General features: G+C 33.8%; 1 protein-coding gene across 6 annotated transcripts in view; it reads left to right on the top strand.

Moving 5' to 3' along the window:
- The window catches only part of LOC138692895 (neuronal acetylcholine receptor subunit alpha-7-like), a 589,629-nt gene that overhangs the window by 535,174 nt on the left and 29,186 nt on the right, over positions 1-25,269 (top strand). For all 6 annotated transcript variants that reach the window (XM_069816214.1, XM_069816215.1, XM_069816218.1 and 3 more), the window contains exon 7: positions 6,540-6,734. In XM_069816214.1, coding sequence (XP_069672315.1) covers positions 6,540-6,734 — 195 coding nt within the window. The remainder of the gene's footprint in view (positions 1-6,539; positions 6,735-25,269) is intronic.

Here is a 25,269-nt window from a genome sequence, read left to right on the forward strand (position 1 = left end):
CTTTGAGCTAGCATAAGAAGGGTTGGGTATTGACTGTGCTTTATACCAAGTAAATGTTATCCTAAGCTAACTTTACGTCAAGTGATATTGTGTCCAGCTAACATTACGAAATGTCAACGCTACATAAAGACATCGTCATATAAAGCTGGCATTACGTATACAGTACACAGTATAAAGCTGACATTTTATGAACTCGTCTTTGACTCGAAACTCGAACCGAATGTAGTTTTTGCCATTTCAAGTTATCATCAAATTACAATTTTTATATAAACTCGATATTACAAGGACTGAATTGCTGTAAATTCGACGTTATATTAAGTTCAGTTAACACAAAGTTTTTGCATAAGTAAACAACATTAAGTTCCCTTTTGGTTATCTTTAAACAAATTCTATAGTAAGCAAATATTTTTTTAGCTCGAAACTCGTATATCTTTTCAAAGTACATTATTGTGTTCAACAAGTGATATGTTTACAGTACCGGTAAATATAATATGTAACAAAATCTTATTATACAATTCATCATAAGATTATAAATCAAATATAATTACTCATTAAATAAAAGTGTATCTGAAGTTAAAAAATATCCATTTGGGCCTACAGAAAACTAACAAAAAATCCATAATAATTGTCTTTATATTAGTTACAGCGGATGATCAAATTATTAGGGACACTTGGTAAAAGTAGGAATTTCATCTTCAAATTCACATGAAACACAAGTAATTTGGATTTTCTTAACTGGAAAAGCTTTATTACTCTAAATAGTGTTTTATAAACAATATTATTACATATTTAATTGTGTAATAATGAATATGGAATGAAATAAACAAGAAAACTAATATTTTGTCACACATCCCTTTGCAGCTATTACAGTTTTAACTCTCTTTGGCACACTAGAAATGCATTGAAGACAATTGTTTTTAATTTCTTGGCTGTGATGCCATATATTGATCAATTTTTCTATTAAAGATTGTTTATTTGCAATAATTTCTGAATGAATTTCTCCCTTCATTAGCACCAAAATATTTTCAATCGGATTAAGGTCCGGAGAGTTACCAGGACAATCCAGAACCCTAATTTTGTTATCAGACAGGAATTTTGTCATCTTATTTGCCTTGTGACAGGGCGCAGAGGTGTGCATGAACACAAAATCACCATCTGGAAACCATTCACGGACTTGTGAAAGAAGCCGTTCCTTCAGAACCTTTATGTATTGATATTGTCTCATCTTTCCTTGAACAAAATACAGGCGACCAGTTCCATGACCACTAATCACAGATCACACCATAGGCCTTAGAGGATGTTTAACAGTCTTCTACATAGAAAGGCGCCAATAAGAGATGCTGGAATCAACACATCTTCTATGACAATCCGTCGGAGGATCAAAGAGTTAGGGTTTTCATGTCGAACGCCAACCAAGAAACCATTCCTGAAACCATACATGGTGAAGAAGCGTCTCTCTTGGGCAAAGCAGCATCAATTTTGGACTATGCATGAATGGAAAAATGTGAGTTGTTTGTCATTCACATGATTTCTTTGTTAGTCACAATTTTACTTTGTGCAAATGTGTTTTATGTAGGCCTACTGTTTATTTCTTTTTTCAGGTTTGTTTTTCAGATGAATCTACCATACAGACACTTGCTGACAAATCTGTGTTCGTTAGAAGGCGTAAAGGTGAAAAGTACAATAATGACTGTATTATGAAGACTGTTAAACATCCTCTAAGCCTCATGGTGTGGTCTGTATTTTGTTCAAGGAATGATGAGACAATATCAATACATAAAGATTCTGAAGGAACGGCTTCTTCCACAAGTCCGTGAATGGTTTCCTGATGGTGATTTTGTATTCATGCACGACTCTGCGCCCTTTCACAAGGCAAATAAGGTGACAAAATTCCTGTCTGACAACAAAATTAAGGTTCTGGATTGGCCTGGTAACTCTCCGGACCTTAATCCGATTGAAAATATTTGGGAGCTAATGAAGAGGCAAATTCATTCAGAAATTATTACAAGTAAACAATCTTTAATAGAAAAACTTATCAATGTGTGGCATCACGGCCAAGAAATTAAAAATAATTGTCTTCAATGCATTTCTACCTATGCCAAATAGAGTTAATGCTGTAATTGCTGCAAAGGAATGTGTGACAAAATATTAGTTTTCTTGTTTGTTTCATTCCATATTAATTATTACACAATTAAATATGTAATAATATTGTTTATAAAACGCTATTTAGAGTAATAAAGCTTTTCCAGTTAAGAAAATCCAAATTACTTGCGTTTTATGTGAATTTGAAGATGAAATTTCTACTTTTACCAAGTATCCCTAATAATTTGATCACCCACTGTAATTAACTCGATCGCCAGACAATGACCGTTTTCATTTCTTAGCACGTTAATTTTGCACTAATTAAGTGAAATGCAATATGCTGCCATCTAGTGAGCAAAAGTTCGATTCTTGCCGTGAGTGGAGTGTTATCTTCATTCTAGGGGCTTCGTACTTCACCCTTGTCTTGCTTTCAGACATTCAAATAAAGAAAATCTCATCCAGAGAATTGGCTTCTGGAAAGGTTCCCAAAATGCTGGCTGCGTTTCCACGTTGGATGGCTATTCCTATTCGTTGCCGTAGGTAATTGGTGCAGTGAGGGTCTCCAGTAACAGTCACCAAACTTCTGCCAATTTCGGACACTAGGTCTTTTGTTTCTTTATACCAGGAGCCTATTGTTTTGACAGCAAAGACGATGAAGATGTAATTGTCTACTAGATGTACGTATTTACGACGTTTACTGCGTACGGCAGATTCTGCTGCAGAGCTCGTGATTTTAGAAGTTGACGGCAAGTGGGATGGAGCTAAGGTATATACAGTATTGTAAAATTCATTTTACTTGAAAATTATTTTAATATTATATATTGGACTGTAAGTCAGGTTTATGTTATTAAAGAGCGTTGTAATATTAGGTTCATTGTATACAAAGCTGGTTAATTGCATAAGCAGTCTTTGCCAGGTATGGGCACTATATACACCGCGCGGGCACTGTATACACCACCTTTTCATTTCTCTCCCCACATATTCTGTCTGCGTGTACAGTAAGCAGAGGTTGCGTCCTATTCTGTGACTGAGTGACCAGATCTTCAGCCTGTTACGCAGGCAGCCCGGGTTAGAGTCCCGGTAATGCATTATGATTTTTCTTTAAAAATTTATAGTGATACGTGTGGCGGACAAAGTCACAGTTGGGGGTTTCTCTCGGGTTTTCCATGTTCCCAGATTAGACATTACATCATTTCGTCATTAATTCTCCATTACGTCATCATTCCATAGCATTCCCCTACACCAGCAGGCGACGCATTAAGGGGTGACTTGGGGTGACGAGTGGGGTGACTTGCTCGAAACCTGAGTACGCAGCGAACACCTCTCCCCCGCCCCCGCCCCCGCCCCGCCTCTCTCCCCACCCCCCTCTCTCTCTCTCCCTCACTCTCTCTCTCTGTTGTACGGAGGAAGACCCTAAGACTTGCACTGCAGCCTGAGGCTTATTGTGCTTACCATTCCTATTCTGTGAATGAATGGGTAGCTATTTGAAAATTTGATGACGTCACGTGTACAGTATTTTGTACCATAATGTAGTTACATGCATCAAATCTCCATACTCATATTAGCCCCTCGTTCTATAGTCACGACGCTGTTATTCCCGGCCTGACTCCCCCTCCTTGCTTACGTCTTAGGAAATGAAGGCTCTATAAAGTCTAGGTAGGTAGTATCGTTCGCCATTGTTGTTCTTTCGTTGCCGAGCTACCAGACGAGGAATCTATTTGCCACACCGTTAAACGTTATCATGTCGTAGCTCCTATGATAATAAATCAAACGCACTGTAATTCAGCAAATAATTGAGCGGCAAATGACGTCCTCGTGTGCTTTCTGCGAACGCCAACGAAAGAGCTAAAATGGCGGGCGATTATATTAAGTATTTATCGAGCCTTGGGATATGCATAATGTCTTCATCGGCGAATCACAAGACGCACAGTTTAAAAGTAGCCGACCTGCAACGTGATTGGCTGCCGGAAATTAGAGCGACGGGTCTATAACATAATGCTCTAAAACAAAAATTCCAATACCTATCCAAACAAAAAAGTTATAATAGGTACACAAGATAATTGGGACACTCTGTCCTATGTAAATAAATCAACTGTAAAACAGACGCTACGTCAAGTTCGTTTTACTTGGCCTGTTTTTTTAAGTTCCGTCATAAGAATGATATATATGTAAATAAATCAACTCTAAAACAGACGTTACGTCAAGTACGCTTTACTTAGCCTGTATTTAAAGTTCCATCATATCTATGAGTGTAAATAAAATTAATGTTACGTCAAGTTTACTTTATAACGTATAAAGTTGATGTAACTTGAAATTGGTTGTATAATTATAAAGTCTACGTTACGTGAAGTTCACATTATGTAATATCGACATTACGTCTTTGCATGAAGTGAAATTTGCGTTGCTTTATGTAATGTATACAACTTCACATAAAGTATAAGTTACTTCAAATGAAATTTAAATAAAATCTACATTACATCAAATTAACTGAATGTAAATTTGATGTTAGGTAAGTTAATTCGAAACTGATTCGAATTTACCTCAGGTTGATTCGGCATAAAATCAACTTTACGCTAAATTAAAATGCAATAATTGATATTATATCATGTTATATTTAAATATATTCGCAAAGCTTTAAATTAATTTCATAGTAACGCAGAAGTTTGCAGATCAGTGTGATATATTATATTGACATTAGGTACAGCCAGCGCAATAGATCCTTGGAGAATATAATCATGCCGTAGCCTGAATAATTTCAAGGGAAAAATTGTTCCGGGGCCGGGTATCGATCCCGGGACCTCTGGTTGAACGTATCAGAGGTCCCGGGATTGATACCCGGCCCCGGAACAATTTTTCCCTTGAAATTATTCAAATCTGCTTTACAGGGAGCTTTACCAGAACGACTAGATTTGCATATCATAGCCTGTTCCCTCCCATTACGGTCAAACCACACAGGAAGATAGAGAATATTATGTACAGTACGATTATTTAGTCCTGATAGTCGCCGGAGATGTGCTCGTGGGACAGGCGAGTCCATTTATTTACGCCAAGTGGTGTTTGGGTTATTCACTCGCTTGCCTTTACCGACCGCTCGCCCTATCTCTACTCCGGAACTCTCCCCACTCCTTCTATTACTTCTAACTCTTTCGCGTCGCTGAGCTGTCAGGACTAAATAATCGGTCTGTAACCTTGCGTAACTGTTTAAATTCTTAAGCTATCCATTGCGCTGACTTAACAGTTGTCTACTTTTAGGATTTGTAATGTTATACAGGGACATCATTTTATTTTTACTAACATTTTTAATATTAACCTGGCTATACCTTTAGAGAACCGGAAACACCGTTCGCTACCTTCTTCCACGACTGGAGTCCGATGATACCGGTGTAAAACACAAACAAATCACTTTACTAGGTATAGGAGGGTAGAAAAGTACTTCATCCATTTACGTAAACTAGAAAATATCGCGATTTTGAGTTTGATAATTTTCATTATATTTTTGTTTAATCAAAATGCAGTACTGTATTAAGAATAAGCGTTTTTACTCACGAACTGAGCTATCCATGCGAACGTATTCATTATGAAGTGTATATTATACTGTCTACAGCCCATTAGCGTACAATATAGAGAATGAAGTTCAATTGAAAAATAATCGTAATATGGATATTTAAACACATTTTTGAAAATGATGGTCGTTCATTTCGATACACGCTTCAATTCTTTTGTGCATATTATCGCACTATAGACTATTGCATCTAATTCCAATTGCCAGTTTCGTCCTTCGTACTAGTAACTCATGTTGAAATAATTCTGTACCTACTCTATAAAAGAGTACCTTACGTACTGTAAATTCAATCTTCACTTCTGCCCGACCCGCACAGATAAAATTACTCAAACATGCTATCTACTGTCCGTCCATGTGGTTATGCCGCAGGATCGTAGAAAGGAGAGAAATCACGTGACAGTTAATTACTTAACGAGGCCCTTTCATTTAAGTTATTTTAAACAGTTGTATAATATTACGTAAACGTCCAATTCCTAACAGAAATTAATGTTTTCAGAAAAGAGCTAAGACAGCCCTGCTTTTACAAAGGGGCGCGCAGAAGCAGGTGGGGGAAATCGGGATGCGACGTAGGCAAACGGACAGTACCTGTGCGAAAATATGATTCAATATTGAAAGTTATTTCGTCACTGGAAAACGCGAACATATTTCTGGAACGTACTATACTCAATAACTCAGTGCTGTTTACTATATGCAGCCTTGATTCTGTCTGGAGAACAGTTGAAACTTCATTAGTAGAAGGGGTGGGAGTGAAGTACATTCAAAAACTCAGGTACAATAAAAATTGAAGTAAAAATAAAATGATATCCCTGTACTAATACATTGATTTAGGATTTACAGTAATATTATGGACGTGTTTATGTGATTAATGATCTATAATGACTTATTCGACATACAGGAATGCCTGGTAAGAAGAACACCATCGTTTACCAGTGCTGTCCGGAGCCTTACGTCGATGTGACCTTCACCATTCAGATCCGAAGGCGAACTCTTTACTACTTCTTCAACCTGATTGTGCCCTGCGTGCTGATCTCGTCCATGGCGCTGCTGGGCTTCACCCTTCCACCCGACTCCGGGGAGAAGCTCACCCTAGGTGAAGTATTATCTTCCTCCAGCGAGTTTTTTCTTAGGCACTGCACCAGGTATTTATCCGAGATCCTTCGTGCCTCTTGGGAGAAGGCTGGTGCACAATGGGCATGTCGCGCCATTGTCTTGAGTGAACCAGAGCGGACGACAAGCAGTATCGATCCTGCCAGGATCTCGATAGCATCCTGCTGTCATGTCTTACTGAACGTACAGTGATAAGATTTCAATTCTGTTAAAATTTCAACTGTTTCCTCTAAGTGACATAACATGATAAAATCGTTTTTTGAGAGGCCAATGACTTTTCACATATTTTACATACAGTGCACTATACCAAGGTTTTTATTTACTGTAAAAAGTGTTCGTCCACTAAGAATTCCAAAAGAATAGTAAGACGTCCATGATAAAATGGAATTTTTACAAATACATCAAAGAAGCTGCTACTAAAGTAACTCATTCAATATCAAACACAAGTAAAGTTGTAGGTATCAACCTAGATCATATATGTAACAGATAGCCCATCCCTATGTTAAAATTTGGCAGTACTTTGAAGGGAACAACCGCCAGGATCGCCACCCGTCCGCCGTAAACGAACACGAGATGGCAGTATAGTCGCTAATGGAATTCAAATGAAAATTATGACGTGACTCCTTATGTAGCAACTAGATGGCAGCATAGCCAACTTGACAAATGTTGTTAACTGCAAATCCTAAAAGGCCGAGCTATCTGGGTATATATGATCTAGGGGCATCAATTAACGAGGGAATTTCAGCTTAAAACGATCATATCTATCAATTTCGAAAATAATGGCAATTTGGAAGTACATTTTATGTTAATTGTGTTAAGTATTTCACTTTTATTTAAAGATTATATTAACACTAGTGTTTTCCTCATTTTTAAATATTATGTAAGTATGTATTCTAGATAGGATCGAATTTAAGATTTTCTATAATTCTTGGTTTAAATATACAGTAGATTCCGCTTAATAGGAGCACGTTGGGACCATGTGTTTTGGTCCAAAAATGCGGCTGGGTCTCTTAACCGGAGTTAGATACATATATTGACGTGTACTGTTGTCCCTCTAAGCTTTGTCCTAATATACAGCTTTATTGAGCCAAAACGCATGGTCCCAACGTGGTTCTATTAAGCGGAATCCACTGTATTTAGTTATATAATTTTTTTTTTATTTCGATTACTGCACTTCACTTTCGGGACTTTTATTTTATGTTTAAGATTTAAATTGCAATTTTTATTTTTCACATTTGTGACTTTTCATATGAAAACAGAGCAATCACTGGGAATTTTAATTTAACTTCATTCTTGTAAGTATCACTAATAAATATATAATATAAGGATAGAAAAAGTCTAACAGTTACCCTTCAAAATTAATTCTCCATTAAATGACACATACTTTGTTACGTTTAAATAAATACACATACATATTATTAATTTCATTTTAGTGAAATAATGTGTCTATTTTAGCTATATAAAAATATTACGCAAAAATCATTAAAATTAGAAAATGATACTAATATAAATTTAATGAGATTGATATAGAGGAACAACTTACAAAACTGGGCATGTGTCAATCTTAAAGAGTGACACAATATACTATTCACCTCCTCCTCCCTAATTGTCAGCCAAGAGTAGCGCGTACTGATAACAGTGATGCGTCAGTTGAAGTCTCAATCAGTAGCGACAATGGTTCAGATTAATGGAGGAAAAAATATAACTCCGCCTCAAGCACAGCGGTAAGGTTTAGTAACTCCTACAACGGAGTTTTGCCAGTTGTATAGTTATAGTATTTAAAGGCCATAAAAACAGTTATCAATCACGACAATTTATTAGAACAGTCAAGTAAAATTGAACTCAGTTCTATGTATGAACTTCAAACAAATTGAAATCACAATATAAAAAACAAACAAACTATCAAAATTTTTATGAGCGTAGCTTTAATGAAAAAAAAAAATATATTTTTTTTGTTAACATTCATAGGTACTGTGTAGTTAACAAAATTTTTACGATATTTCAGCGACTTTGAACATATATTTATTGTGCACCAGTCTTTATGTTATTGTTTTTGTACAAAATAAATTCAGGCCGATATAGGCATGAGTATGGGCAACATTCACACACTGGACTTGCATCGGATTTTTAAAAACCTATAGTGTATATTTATTAGATTTTATATAATCAATCCTTTTCTCCCCATATAAGGCACTAAAAATCGCGCATAGTATTTCATATATTATGTAATTTACAAAATAAAAATAATAAATTATTTACGGACTCTTTTTTTAAGTCAGGTTTTTAACTTATATCCTATATACCAATACAAATCTTCGCCAATAGAAGAATTAAATAGGCTTAAATTATATATTTGATGGTGAAGAATATAAGAATATATGGTTAATATAAGTTTGAATGGTTTTCGCAATATAAAATCAATTAAAATATATAACTTGTATACATTACGTAACTTTTTCTTATTTCTAATAATGCATTACGATTTGATTTAGGTAATAACCAAAAGTTAACAGATCTTAATCATAACATACAAAACATTTTACAATAAAAATATTCTCGGCTTTGTTCAACTGTTATATACATTTAATTTATATTGTGAAAGGATATGTAACTTAAATTTGAGAAATTCTTTAAAAAATTAGTAGGTTCTACTTTAAAGTTGTATATTTATCATTTAATTCTTAGCACTTAATTCTTATAAAAATTGATATTGCATTTGATCTGTATTTATCATAAGATGTTCTAGCAATATATTCGTTTATACATCTTCATCGAATAATTGACTAGCCTCATTTTATGTTAATGTCGATTATTATAACACACAGGGCTCTATTTAACTCTATACTTTCTCAACGTCACAGGCTTTGAAATACTTTACTAACATAAAATCTCTAGGTGCAGTCTAGAAAAAAATTATACAGTTTGTACAGTTAAGTAAGGTAACTTTATGTCAATCAAAATAACTTCGTACTACTTTTCTGATTTCATGTCAACCGATTAGTGCTCAAGTTATTCACAGTATTTCTGAAGAAGAATTATAGACAAAACTTCGCCTAATACTTCTGAAGAGACTGGAAAACGAAATTAATTTGGAAAGTGAAACTGACCACATAATCTAAATGATGATGATTATGAACTAAAAAGTTACAATAGGCCCTATGACACAAAAATATCATATATTGTACATGATATATAAGAATATATTAAATGAAGTTATCAAATGGCAAAAAGTTACCCTTAATGCTAAAAGAGTTAAACAAAGTTACCAGCAAATGCTCTTTTACAGATTGCACAAAATGTGTACTAATATGACAGTATCAAAAATATGACTAAAAAGCGCTTTAGGAATACTCACATTTTATATAAGAGTATGTATATTGAGAAAATCTCATTAAAAATATTTCAAAAGTGAATTTTTAGTGGAGTAGAATCTAACAGCGAAATGATTCAGTGGTTATAAAATTGTGTTTCGGAAAATATCGTAGTTGTGCGTTTGAATGTATATATTGAATAGGCTATATGCTAGCATAATTCTATAGTAACGATTTAAAAACATATTTCAATCAAAATCTATAATTAAATTAAGGGATGTTAGTTTGTATTATGAAGTCAGGGGGGAGTGACACATTGTGTATGCTTAGAGTAGCAACTAGCGGTGAAGAAAACATATATCTTCTGCTGTCAGTATCTTTTTAATGTGCCAGTTGATATAAACAACAATAAAATGAAATATAAACGCTTAGTATATATTTTTGAAATATAGATTACAGGTGTACATTTTCAATAATAAGAATTTTCACTATGTTCAAAGCCAATTCGTCGAACGTTGGTAAGATAGACAGTAGCATCTACCCCTTCATGGATAGTAAAGAGTGTGAGTAGAGGGGAAAGCCTATGAACCAAACTGAAATGGGGATTAGTACTAGTAGTGAAGATGCATAAGAGAAAATGAAAATTCAAATGATGATACAGATAATTTAACGCGTAATGAAATGAGAACGATATCGAAAAATGTTGGCGGAATGATGTCGATAGAAGCTGATATTTGGGAAATGGGATAACCCCGTCAAAATCCACAATTTGAGTCCGGACTGTGTGCGTGAGTGGGTGAGAGAAGAACTGGGAAATTAGGGCAAATTCTTATTTTGTTCCTTATATTAATATAAAATGTGTTCAATATATCCACGTTTAATGAAAAATATGAAACGTTATACTGGTTTACAATACTCTAAAATGCTTATTTACGTTGCCAATTAATATTTTACAGTTTTGGTTCTTAAAATGCTTATTTTTGTAAATTAAAAAGAAATATGATTTTCACTACAATAAGAATAAGACTACTTTTAAACTCTACGATTCACATTCTAAGTACAACAAACTAAGTAAGAAGCTGTTGTTAATTGACAATAAGCACGTTCGATTAGAAACAGCTCTTTCCCATATTGGGTTGTTGCAAAAGTTCGTAGAGTTTGTTCGTTTGAGATGATTAAAAGACAGAAATTAATGAATAATATAACATTCTACATTGTCTATGATTCTCTGCCAACGCTGAAGTAGTTTTTCGATTCAGCGTCTGAAGAAATCAGCTGGTTTACATTAAAGAAGTCGTCAAGCCAAGTTTACAAAGCATCTTCGTTATGAGAGGAGTTCCTTGAAGAACGCAAAATAGTGACCTCGACCGTCTCGATCAACACGACTACCTGCATCAACACTAATTCGTCGACCGCATCGACGACCTTGACCATTACCATCACCCCCTTGAACACCTCGACCGTCAGCTGGACAAACTCGAACATCTCGACCGCCACGACTATTTCAACTGCACGACCGTCTCCAACATCATGAACACTTCGATCGCCATGGTCATTTCTACCAACACGATCAACTTGATAGCAGTGATCACCTCGACAGCCTTGGCCAACTCAATCACCCCCGCCAACCCGATCACTTAGGCTATCTCGATCGCCATGATCACCTCGACCAAACTTACCACCTCCAATATCATGACCATCTCAACCACCACGACCAACTTGACCACCTCGACCGCTATGATCACCTCTACTAAACTGACTACCTCCATCACGAACACCTCCATCGCCATGACAATCTCTGCCAACATGGTGAACTTGAAAACAGTGACCACCTCGACTGTCTCGACCATTAATCCACCAACAAATCAAGCACTTCCACCACAATGACCACCCTGGCTAACACAACCACCTGAATCAGCACGATTATCTCGACTACCATGACAATCTTGGTTACTATAAGCTCCTCTATCATCACGAGTTGGTCACCATCTTTTGTGAATATTAAGAAACAGAATTTAAAATGCTTAATAGTTGTAAAGTTTTTCTTCATATGACGGAATATTTTAGCACTTTCTCAGAATATAATTTAATAGAAGAGACTTGTAACTGAAGGCTTTTCACTTGGAAAATTTAGAACAACCGCGGAGTGCGTGTCCTGCTTTCCAGTTTAGTTTAAGCACATTTTAGACAAAATTACCTGCGTCGTAATTAATTTTATAGCAAAAAGTAATGTAGCACTTGCTATATCTTACGGTATTGCTTTCCAGTAATGTTGTAAACATTTTGTTTCAAACTGTAATTCCTGATCATAATATTATCGAACAAAAATAGAAGTAGGCCTATAATAAAAATAAATTAGTATTCTTGAGCAAGTTTAATCTCCACTTATTCCTGGAATATGTGCGGCACTCTTTATGAATCTTCAGTACACATTGTAGATATAATCCGGAATATTTTAGAGACAGCTCAATTGTCTTAAGTTTTTTTTTTCTGAAGAAATTTAAAGCTTAATTATAATCTCTTCAACTCGTTTCAGCCTTAGAAATTATTCACAAAGAAAGTGAAAACAACAGTGGTACACTCCTACAGCTTACTGTGGAAAATACAGTTCTTCCCTGAAATCCTCACAGTTTCGTACTTAAAGAATACAGCTTGTACTTGTACATAAGAAAGGAGAAACATTACCGCCTAAAGTGTTACAACACCATTTGGCAAGTATAATGTGTAAGAAGGAGGTTTTCTTAGTAGGTTATTTTACGACGCTTCATCAACAGCTTAGGTTATTTAGCGTCTGAATGAAATGAAGGTGATAATTCCGGTGAAATGAGTCCGGGGTCCAGCACAGTAAGTTACACAGCATTTGGTCATCCTGGGTTGAGGGAAAACCCCGGTAAAAACCTCAACCAGGTAACTTGCCCCGACCGGGAATTGAACCCGTGCCACCTGGTTTCGCGGCAAGACGCACTAACCGTTACTCCACAGGTGTGGACAAGTAGGAGGTTATAATATTTATAATCTATTGGTAATATACTAAAATACAGTTTGTTATAACGTGTTATGTACCAAAAGTCTTCAACTTTCTTAAAGTTCTAGTCATTGATTTCAATTATTAGAAAGTGTTAGAGAGGTTTTATTTTGATAAAAAAACAAGCAACGCATTTCTTATAAATCTAAGTTGCCTAATAATTCGTACGTCATCTCGAAATACACTACATACATACGCCTATACAGGATGATTCAAAAGTTTTTGTGAAATGCTAGGTGGGGAAAGAATAGAAAATATAAATAACTTATTTTTAATACGACATCATTTCTGATATAGACCTACAATTTCCTGAAATTTAATTTGAAACACAATGATATTATGTTGCGATTTCTTTTACATGGAGTTGCTATTACTTAATTAGGATTCTAATAACATCAGAACAACATTAACATATCATTAAATACTTTGTTATCGTTACTTAGAAAATACGAGTTCGTACCAGCAGTATTATATCTGCGGAGCCTTTCCTTACAAGATCGGAAATTGTTCATAACATTGGGGTCTTTTCGTATATTTCTATGGCAGCTCGGATATTTTGCAGCATTAATTCTTCATTAGGCTCTATCTAGAGTTCAAGTTTAAAGATGAAACAATTAAATCGGGTTTATTTATTATTGAGAAAAGCTATTTGACATTCTTAAGTTTAGTGTATTTAGATTCTACCATCAAAAGAAAGCGTTTGCTTACAAAACATAACCCCGTCTAGAGATGTCATGACGTATGGACAGGTAAAAAAAGGCTGCTATACACGATAATTGATATAGTATATTTCAACTGTAACTATTTCGGAAACTATTCCATATAATGGATTTTTTATTTTTTATCCCAAATAAAGTTATCTTTCATGTCCTAGCATTTCACAAATAACTCCGTATAATCAGAGCCAAAACTTTATTTTTAAACACAAGCGAGTATTATTGCTATACAGATTAGGGCACTCATCGAACAAAGAAGATTTGTGAACTTTCTTTTCAGTCAATTACGTATCACTGTAAATTATATTAAACAACGAATGAATATATTACTTTAAAATAAAATTTGGATATGATATTTTACTGACCATGTAAAGAGATGTAACTGTTAATAAAACGTTAGAAATATTTGCGTCATGTGTTTTAAGTAGGCCTACAGAAAATCTTCAACGCTCCGAAATATCTCGAACCACGTAACGAAATTCTTATATGAATAATTATTTTTACTTTCATAATCATAGACAATCATATTTTACAGGAGACTCTCTTTATCAATTATTTCATTCTGCATTTTAGAATGAATATACATTCATAGAAGTACTTACATAACATTACATATACAGTGCGATCGAAAAGTCTCTCCGCAGCTCTAATAGTTCTAGTAACCTCAGAATACATCTCTGTAGAAAGTTGGCACTCCCCCATTCATTCCGGTTTGACAACATCAAACCCCCAGTCCATCACATGCTTAGCGGCCAGTGCTGCCACTTGAATTCTCTGCCTAATGGATTCTCAGCTACACATGCACTGCGGAGAGACTTCTAGATCGTACTGTATTGCATTGCACATACACACATACTTACATACATACATACATACATACATACATACATACATACATACATACATACATACATACATACATACATATATATTGTGCAACAAAAATTAGCTGAGTTACAGTATTAATTAAAATACACTTGGTTTCAGTCATCATAATTACTAGAAAATCGTCTTATTACATAGAAATTGATCTAAATCTCATATTTGTTTTACAACTATATTTTTTCGTTGTACACAATACTTGGATTTAATTTCGTAGCACTGTTAAGTTTTGAACAAAACCAAAAGTTACAAAGTTTACGTCGAATCAGTATTGCGCTTGTATCCTTGTTGCGCAAATTGATGGGATTGCTTATTCCATTGTTCGTGTAATGTGCTCAACTGCAGGTCAGAAGCCGTACTCAGTTTTTATGACGCAATTTTGTATAATAAAGTTGGAGTGATATATATGCGTTTAATGACCCGGCGTACTCAATGTCGTGACGGTGAAATATGTTGGAAACTGTTGCTTTCGGGCAAGTTCAAATTCCTGCCGACAGTTTATATAAATGTTTTAAGATAAATTAAACCCCTTCTGAAAGTTCACAATAAATCCTACCTTCTACTTCCCGGGAGAAATTTTAACTTCCTCAAATATATCCTTTGCTTTAACGGCTTATTTCAAAAAATGTTTACAATGCCAAAACTGTTACTTCAACATTTCATACACAAGACGTTACACTAATTTATACCTGAGTTCATAGAACTTTTCCCTGAAGTCATCATCATCGTCATCATCATCATCATCATCATCATCATCATTAACTTCAAGTTTTAGGCCGATGACCTGTTCCGCCTCCAGAATTTTATCGGTCAAACTGGTCTCTCCAACGTCTCTTTGGTCTTCCCACTCGTCTTCTTCGTGTAGGTCTATAACACCATGTTCTAAAAGGTATGCTACCGTTGGGCATTCATGTTATATGGTCGTACCAATTAGGCCTATTTCTATATTTTTCAATTGCAGTTGTTATACTCTCGATATTCATTTCTTGACGTATATCTTCATTTCTCATGTCCCTGAAGTCATAGGCTATACCATAAAAAGATCTTCAAATGAACATGAGTCTGATTAAGAAAAGTTGCGCGGTTATTTTGCAAGTTACTGTGAATTAATAATTTACCTCATCCACGTATTGTCAAATTTAACTGTCCTGGCCGTCAATTATGAAGGTCCTTTTAATCTGCTTCAATTAGTTGCTCAGAATTTAAGTAAATACGAGTTTTATTTTGCGTGCTATAACACGTGGTGTGCACGTTAAAAATACCAAACTACTTATGATTATGTCGGATTTTCGTAAAATACTTTAATTAATATAAATACCAGTAATTGAGATTGTTCCGTAAATAATTTATCAAGATATTTTAGCTTCGTGACCTTGACGGTTAGTACAATCAAATATGCAAAGTTTTGGTGTCATCTCGTTGGCATAACTTTGAAGGTGTTTGCAGATGCATTGAAGTTAAAAGTAAAGTTTTACTTTTCGAAGTCACTGCAGCTAATAACTGGATTTTAAACAAATAAGAACCGTGGATTAAATGTTTAAAAACGAATACAAATTTAACACCCGTACGCTCCATTCCCGGTCGGTGTCTTGACAGAACTCGGTGTACACGTACGCTAAACGTTAACGCTATGTTGACGTGATTGACATCAGAGCCATTCACCTCACATTATTTCAATAGCGGCATCCGTTACCTCTAGGCGGATAACGTGGAAGGGAATGAAGTTTACCGTAGACCTACATAATTCGGTGTTAAAACATATCATTTGTGATTCACCAACTGTGGATATCCATCTAGGCCCACTTAGAACCAACTCAAGATGGATAAATTATTCAGGCCGAAGTACAAGAAGGCTCAGGAAATAATTTTTCGTTGAGATTCCAACAGAGAAAAGATTGGGTCGTGAGTACTCCGCCAAGCAAAAACACTACTTTGTTTAACTCGCCGTAACTCGGCAACCAGTAAATATTTTGAATAGCGATCACTTTTAAAAGTAATTTTCATTCTTTCTCAACATGTCTCTCATTTGACCCCCATCTAAAGTGAAAAAACAAAAAAATTTAAAGCTTATCAACTTTTGAACGTGTAAATGTCTATTCTGAACAGATCACATGGAAGTTAGTATTTTTTTTCTTACTTCGAAAAAAAGACTTTCATTTCTAATCTTTTTTTCTATGTCTTCCTTAGACATTGAGCTCTCGATTACAAAACTTACAGTGCGCCTGATTGATTATATCATAGGAGCTACGACAAGTATGCTAATATGTCATACCTATCAAATCTAACGTCATAGTTCAATGTACATATTTTCCATACTTTGATTTCACGTAAACGTTGAAATCAAATAATTATATTTTTGTCACTTGCGATTCATAATTTTCAGTTTAACATGCCTTAGAAGTTTCTCAGAGCAAATTTGTAACAGCCTGTATAGAGGTTCATATAGATAGAAAACATTTTTCAGAAATAGGTGTTAGGATTTTTGTAGATTAGGATATGTATTCTATAATTTACGCACATGAGAAAGTTACAATTAAAGACCTAACATTCTAAATGTTCTAAGCGCCAATTTTTTATATGTTATTTTATCCAATCTAAGGGAGGAACATCCATATAAGAATATCATACTGAATTGTCTTTGTCGTAGCTCAACTGGAAGTGACTCATTCGTACGCCAAAAGACGGTGTTGTAGGTATCTCAACATGCATTTCACAGTGTTTTTCATCAATAACTCAGAAAGTTACTTTTGGCACATAGCACATTTAGAATGTTAGGTCCTCAATTACTCAGTTAACTAAATAATTATCCTTTTCTAAATCTATGCTGCAGTTGAAACACATGCAACTTTTAATTTGTCTTTAAAATGCAATATTCGACCGTCTTTAGCATAAACTGTCTTCTGTAACTAGCCTTCCATTAATTTCTTCCATCTATGTTAACAATTTCATTCTATTTTCAATTCAACAGCTATTTTCGTATTTTATAAAATATATAATTCTTTCCTTTTGTAATTAAGAATTCTTACAGTAAGCATGATAAGAATTTCTACTCAATTTTAATTATGTTTTCATTATACAATTCATTTTCATTGACTTTACTACGATTTTTAATTATGCACGTATTACTACATACAAATTATGTACCGGTAATTTTACAGAAAACATTCAACGAACTACTGACGTGAAAATAGTAATTTTTAAAGTTATGACGCAATTTTCGTATAAATCATTAGACTGTTATTTCAATCGCTACAATGTGCAGTTCCATGGAAAGGCTACTCATTCAACATTTGTAACAAAAATCTATAATGATGTATTAAAATATTTTAATAATTACGTTCTGTGAAATCTGTTATTCTATTTTCAAAGCAACAAGCCTGAAAATCATGAAAATTTTCCAAAATATTTTCATTGACTACTTCACTTCTTTAGAATGTATATTTTAAAATCCCAAAGGGATTTATTTCAAGTCTAATTTCAAATACGTTTATTTTTTTAATTAATGCTATAGGGGGATGTAGCATTTAAAGAGCTGTTAAATTATTTTTCATCTAAGAATTTTATTTTACAAATTTCTGATTACAAATCTAGTAACGTTTTGTTCTGAAGTTGGCTCCCTGAAGTTACTAAATGAATGTAGCGGAGGAGAATTTTGATAAACATTCATTTTACTTTCTAATCCATTTTTCCGTAAGTCCACTTTTCTTGATTCAACATCTAATATTTATGTCAAATATTAATTAATCTTGATGAAAATTTTACTGCAAGTATTTATGAGATAGCTGCATGTTTCTGCGTATTTATTGTGTAAGAAATACCGCCAGTTTATTTTATTATTTTTATGAATTACAGAACAAATAACTCAAAACTTCAAAATAATTTTTTTTTTAAATGAATAAATGAGATATTTTATCAAATGAATTTATACAAATGTTTCTCTATGTCTTGTGAATTTAACAAAAAAATCTTATAAATTGAGATATCCTACTAAAAACTTGAGTCTGAAAATATAAAAAAAGAAAATAAAATAGAAAATCAGAAGTAAAAAACACTTGGGAGTTCAAAATTTGGATTTTATTAATACTTTGCATAGTAAACTTTCTCCCAAAATTTGGTTGAAAAGAAATTATTAGGAAAAAAGTTTCCACTTTTAGTGGAGTGTCCTCTTCACAGATTTTCTTGGAATCTATTATTTCATAATTATACGTATAGTTATAATATATAATTAATACATATATATTTATATATTTTATACGTATAGTTATTTCATGTGCATAACGCGTTACATTTTCCTTCTGTTCGGCTAGAGAAATTAATGATACTAATACAGTGTAAACATTGCCTACAAACATTTTCTTGCTTTCTTGGAGTAAATAACTCTGTCTTAATATCTTCGTTGGAATATACAATTCAATCTCTGATTGTATAACGTTTTATCTGTATTTTAGAGAAAATCTGCAGTAACATATTAACATTTTTTTAAGTTTTTCAGAGTTATTTTTTAGTTAAGAGATACTTTCTATTGTCTTTTATGAATGTGTTGTTCTACTCATTAACTTCACATCTTTTCTTTACTTGTAATAGGAATGTTTATTTATTTCCTCAAGAAATAATACAGTTATTTTCAACTGCAAAAATCACTTGTATTGTTTCTACAGCATTTATTATTTCTTCCTTTACAGTTAATTCACTTCTAGAGAAATCGTTTTAAAATCGCTGGAACTTTCTTAAAACTACACATAAAAATTGAAATGTTACCTAATCTACAAGTGAATGAAGTTTTTATGAAGAATATAATTAATATGACAATAAAATATGATCTGTTATTAAGGATCACCATTCTAAATTAGGGAAAAAGCAATGGCAAATTATTGAGATAACTTTTTATTCTTAGCGATAAATATAAAATTCACGATGTTTTGAAAGTTGATTATTTCTTCACCTTCAAGTGAACGAAATAGAATTGGGTTAGACTGACTTCATACTAGCTGAGGTCGTTATATAGTTTATAACTAGACTATCTGACTGATCAACGATTGCCACAGAATTCTGTGCAATATTATGTAAATAAAAGGACCAATCGCATATAGGAATTACAAGATACAAATTTGTGATTTAAGGAAACAAAATACAGTGAAACCTGCCTTTGCGGTCACTTCATTTAAACGGCCACCTGGCCAAAAGGCCAATTTTCTCTGGAACCAATTGGATTTTCCATAAGATCAATACAATTTCTCTCTTTATTTAGCGGCCACCTCATGCTTCGGCCAGCGGCCGGGGTCTCTTTGGATTGGAACCTGACTATAACAGTCACTGTCCAGCAAAAAGTTTTTTCACGGATACTGTCTGACCTATTTTTTCTATGGTTAGAGGACAGAGAGCAATATCACGAGTACAACAGCTAAGTGTACAACAGTACACCCTCCATATCTTGGGGTTAGTTGGTTAGTTTTATGACTCTTTTGTCACTTTCCACTCCGACCCTGCACAGCCATAAATTCTTACTCGTTCTTAAAGGATTGAAACACGGACGTTTTCTATCGAAAATGTCACAGTATGTTTTAGGTCAGTAGTTAACCATTCGAATTTTTTTTATTTATTTTTTCTCCTCTTTCCATCTTTTTCTATTTGGACCAGCTTTTACGAATTTTTCTTCTTTTCATTCAGTTGATTCAGAGGAACTGCGACGTTAGTTTGAGTCTAACAATAAATCTAGAGTGGTATTAAGTTTAGAGGTGAGACAAAAATGATTGAAGAAAGCGAGAAGGGAACATCTGCGAGAAAAATTGCAGAAATATCCAAATGTGGAAGGACACAAATACACGGTATAATTAAGATGAAATATTAAAACAATAGGAGGAAAATATGCATGGTGGCCAAAAAAAAAAAAGAAGAGAGAATCTGTGTTTAGTAATGTGAATGATTTCGTTTACGAATGGTTCAAGTGTGCGAGGGCGAAGAAATTGAGTTTTGAAAAGGCTAGTTGCAAGAATGGAAGAGGCTGACATTAATATGCACGATTCTTGTACGCGCACAGTACTAAAAAGTCAATGAAATTCAGTACTTTCATGCTGATTCATAAAAAACCGCAACCTTAATCAAGCGGCCACCTGATAAAACGGCCATTTTACAAGGTAAATTCAGATGGCCGCTTTAGACAGGTTTCACTGTATAGAAAATACATAAGTGTATTGCATTCTGTTTATTTTATCCATATGGTTTTCTACGATCTCCCATAGCATATTGGTCCTCGGCTGCATTAGCCTACATTCTGTAATCAGTTATTGTTCAGCAAAGTATATTTAGTTGTTTAACGAATAAGATATCCTCAAACTCACCAATTCTATTCACCTGAAAGCGCGAAGATAGAGCCAACTTTCAAACGTTATGAATTCCTATATTTATAGACAATATTGGCAAAAGTCCTACCTGAACCTCTTCTGAATATTAAGAATTGGACGATCGACGAGAGTAAATTTTCCTTTCACAATCAAATAGTTATAAATCGGAAGGATTTATATCCGGTTGTGGAAGATAGCAGATGTTACGAAAATGCCGAGCAGTGATAAGAATCCCCCCCCAAAAGAAGTTTCTGAGTAGTAACTCTATTGGTAAATAAATGCAATACAGATCGCCGTGTTGCATAAAAATGAAATATTCACTATCGAGATTTTGTAATTTTTATGTAATAATATTGTTACAGTATTTTAAAATACCCTGTCAAAAATCATCACTAGCTTTTTCCCCATCTTTAAATAACTACGATTGTAATCTTCTCAAAACGTAGCCCACTTCTTCATTTCATTTCTAAGAACATTGAGTATAAAACATTCGCACTGAAGAAAAAATAATAAATTAAAAAATATTTTTTAAATAAATGTAATAACACTCACATGAATAGCTTGAAATGCTTTTACATAACCTCAAATAGATATAATAGTTACCGAAGCAATCAAAATGTTACAAATGTTTGCCAAAATAACCGAAATGTTGCATATTGAAATAATCGTCGAAATAATCGAAAGGCTACATAAGAAATACCTCAACACTCCCGAAACAATCGAAATGCTGCATTTCGAAATAATCGTTGCCGAAGCAACCGAAATGTTGCATATCGAAATAATCGTTGCCGGAGCAACCGAAATGTTGCATATCGAAACAATCGTTGCTGAAGCAACCGAAATGTTGCATATCGAAATAATCGTGCCGAAGCAACCGAAATGTTGCATATCGAAATAATCGTTGCCGAATAAATCGAAATGTTGCATATCGAAATAATCGTTGCCGAATAAATCGAAATGTTGCATATCGAAATAATCGTTCCTGAAGCAACCGAAATGTTGCATATCCAAATAATCGTTGCCGAAGCAACCGAAATGTTGCATATCCAAATAATCGTCGCTGAAGGAACCGAAATGTTGCATATCGAAATAATCGTTGCCGAAGCAACCGAAATGTTGCATATCGAAATAATCGTTTCCGAAGCAACCGAAATGTTGCATATCGAAATAATCGTTGCTGAAGCAACGAAATGTTGCATATCGAAATAATCGTTGCCGAAGCAACCGAAATGTTACATATAAAAATAATTTTTACCGAAGCAAACCAAAATGTTGCATATCGAAATAACCGTTGCTGAAGCAACCGAAATGTTGCATATCGAAATCATCGTTGCCGAAGCAACCGAAATGTTACATATAAAAATAATTTTTACCGAAGCAAACCAAAATGTTGCATAACGAAATAATCGTTGCTGAAGCAACCGAAATGTTGCATATCGAAATAATCGTTGCCGAAGCAACCGAAATGTTACATATAAAAATAATTTTTACTGAAGCAAATCAAAATGTTACATAACGAAATAATCGTTGCTGAAGCAACCGAAATGTTGCATATCGAAATAATCGTTGTTGAAGCAACCGAAATGTTACATATAAAAATAATTATTACCGAAGCAACCGAAGCAAACGAAATGTTTCACATCGAAATAATGGTTGCCGAAATAATCAATATGTTCCATATATAATACAATCGTTGATGAAGCAACCGAAACCCTTGTTTTATTTTAGAACTGTTGAAAAAAAGCATCTTGACGTTATATTCCATTCTTTTATTAATGAATTCATGTTATCATTTTTATGTGAATAATTTTAACAAAGTTTCAGTGATTTTAAAAAGTTTATTCATAAATATTTCCCACAATTATTAAAAAAATATTCGAATTAATAGTCCATTTCTATTTTCTTTCATGATTTTAACACCATTGAAAAACTACTTATTATTCTGTACTAATGAAGAGAAACTATAATGCATCTTCTTTTTAGTGATAGTGTTGGTAAAGAGTGTTCAGAGTGACTGTTCAATATTCTTATTTTAGACAATGCGAACGCTTTCTCTATCTTCAACAGCATCACACACCACACGACACATCCTCAAGAAGCAATCTTCAAGTCGTGAGACAAGATGAATCTTCACATACATTGGTTACATCCTTCACGCTATCATCAACTTTGTTTATTTTACAGCAACGTGTGGAATTACTGAGGGATTGGTATGCACTACTAACATATCATAACATCTCTGCAACATAAATTATTTGAACAACTTCTTCCATGTCACTAAAACTCTTAAAAGGAATTTATATTTCATAACCAACGTAAAACATGATGAGATTCCTAACTTCGAGAAATGTTTTCTTCTAAGCATATTAATATCCAAGTTCTTCCTAAAAATAATTTTGTATCAGAGTTTCGGTTACAGTCTTATTGAAATCATTTTATTATGCTTAATAACTATTAAATCAACGGAAAATACATTCAGAAAACTAACAATTTCAAATGAGTCAAACTTAAAATCAAAATATAGTAAACTAGGTACATTTTGTTAGCATTTATAACTTCTATGTAATACAAAATTCGTTTCCTTCGTTTTAGTAACATTAGTAATAAATTATTATCAATCTTGTTTAATGTTTTGTTGTGAACGAAAGAAACAGGGTGGACATACATGAATAAGAATAGCAAACACTAACGACCTTTTCTTACAACGTTGTGCCGTATTTTTTTAGCGTCGTTGACTTTTAATAAAATTACCATATCAGACAAAATAAAATTTGTAGAAGTTATTTATATAAAGTGAAAAAATATTTCAAATTTTAATTTTAATAAATTAAAACAAATTAAATTCATAGTACGGACCCAGAAACAAAATTTGAGCCACCTGAATTCTCCAAGTTCCAGTTACAACATACTGCGCTCAGTGCTCGCTTACTGTGTTTCATTTAAGATTGAAGATTGTGATATGTAGTCTATAATTTAAAAATTTTAAGCCTCATATTTAAATTTGTAAACAAAAATTTTACATTGACTAAATTTAATTGTTTTATATCAGTTTGTCCTTGTGGCAAATCTTTAATAAGAGAAGTTTATAGTAATGAACTACTGTATATATTTGGCCCTTCATTTACATTTAACCATTTAATAATATCCCTTCTCTACGGCTAAGAACATATTACGTAAATTTAATTGCCACTAGCTATAAACGTATGGATGTTTCGGAAATATATAAAATATTATCAATATAAAATATAGGCCTATTACACTGTCGACAATTATGGCAGAAATGAAGTCGTCGTCATGGACACCTCGCACCTCACAGCTATACAAACCACTCACTATCTCTCGTATAGTCCGGATTTGTATGAGGAGAGCCACGCACCTAGCATGCGATGGTTCAGAAAAACTGAATACGAAATCACTGCTACTGTACAAAATTTAATTCTTCCTAACAATAAAAACTCCATTTCCCTTCCTGGGGAATAAGCATTATAAGGATATGATTTAAATGCAATTTAAAATGGACTAATTCTTATTTAAACGCCCATTAATTTACAATTAATCTGAGATATGATGAGAAAATAAATGGCACTCAAAAGAGACCGAAAGAACACAGTTCAGTTATTGAAATTAAGTTTGTGCCTAGTTCTTATCAGACACCATGAGCATTATCGTTGCTGTCGTCATCATTGTCATCATAATAGTCATCATCATGATCACCGTCCGTTACGAACACATAGTTAAAAAATTCATATATATATTACTTTAAATTTATCTGAGTTGTTAGCAACATATCGCAGAAACCCCACTTTGAGGACCAGAGAGTATCTATAACTTTTCTCGTCCTTACTTAAGATGAATGTACGTTCAGATCCTTATGATGTAGAGTCAATAAGATTTCGTGAATATATTACAGGCATTAAAGCAGCGGTGACCAAAACGGGTGTCGTGATTACATCGTGTAATCACAGACATTCAAACGGGTACGAGGAGTTTCCTGTACATTGCTGTGTGTTTAATTCACGTACTGAAGGCAAGCAGTGGCGGTATCACGTCGCGCTTCAAACTCTGTCTCTACAAGCAGTAAGGGGTGGTTTCGTAAAGAATGAGGAGAACTTTTTTTTGTTGTTCTGTCGGACAAAATGTAATATGTTTACTTTGCTCAACAGTTCAATTAGGAGTATATAGCAACATTAATTGCCACGCTGAATAATTTATTATTATTATTATTATTATTATTATTATTATT

Source organism: Periplaneta americana, chromosome 17 (genome assembly GCF_040183065.1).
Source record: "Periplaneta americana isolate PAMFEO1 chromosome 17, P.americana_PAMFEO1_priV1, whole genome shotgun sequence".
Classification (NCBI taxonomy): Eukaryota; Metazoa; Arthropoda; class Insecta; order Blattodea; family Blattidae; genus Periplaneta; species Periplaneta americana.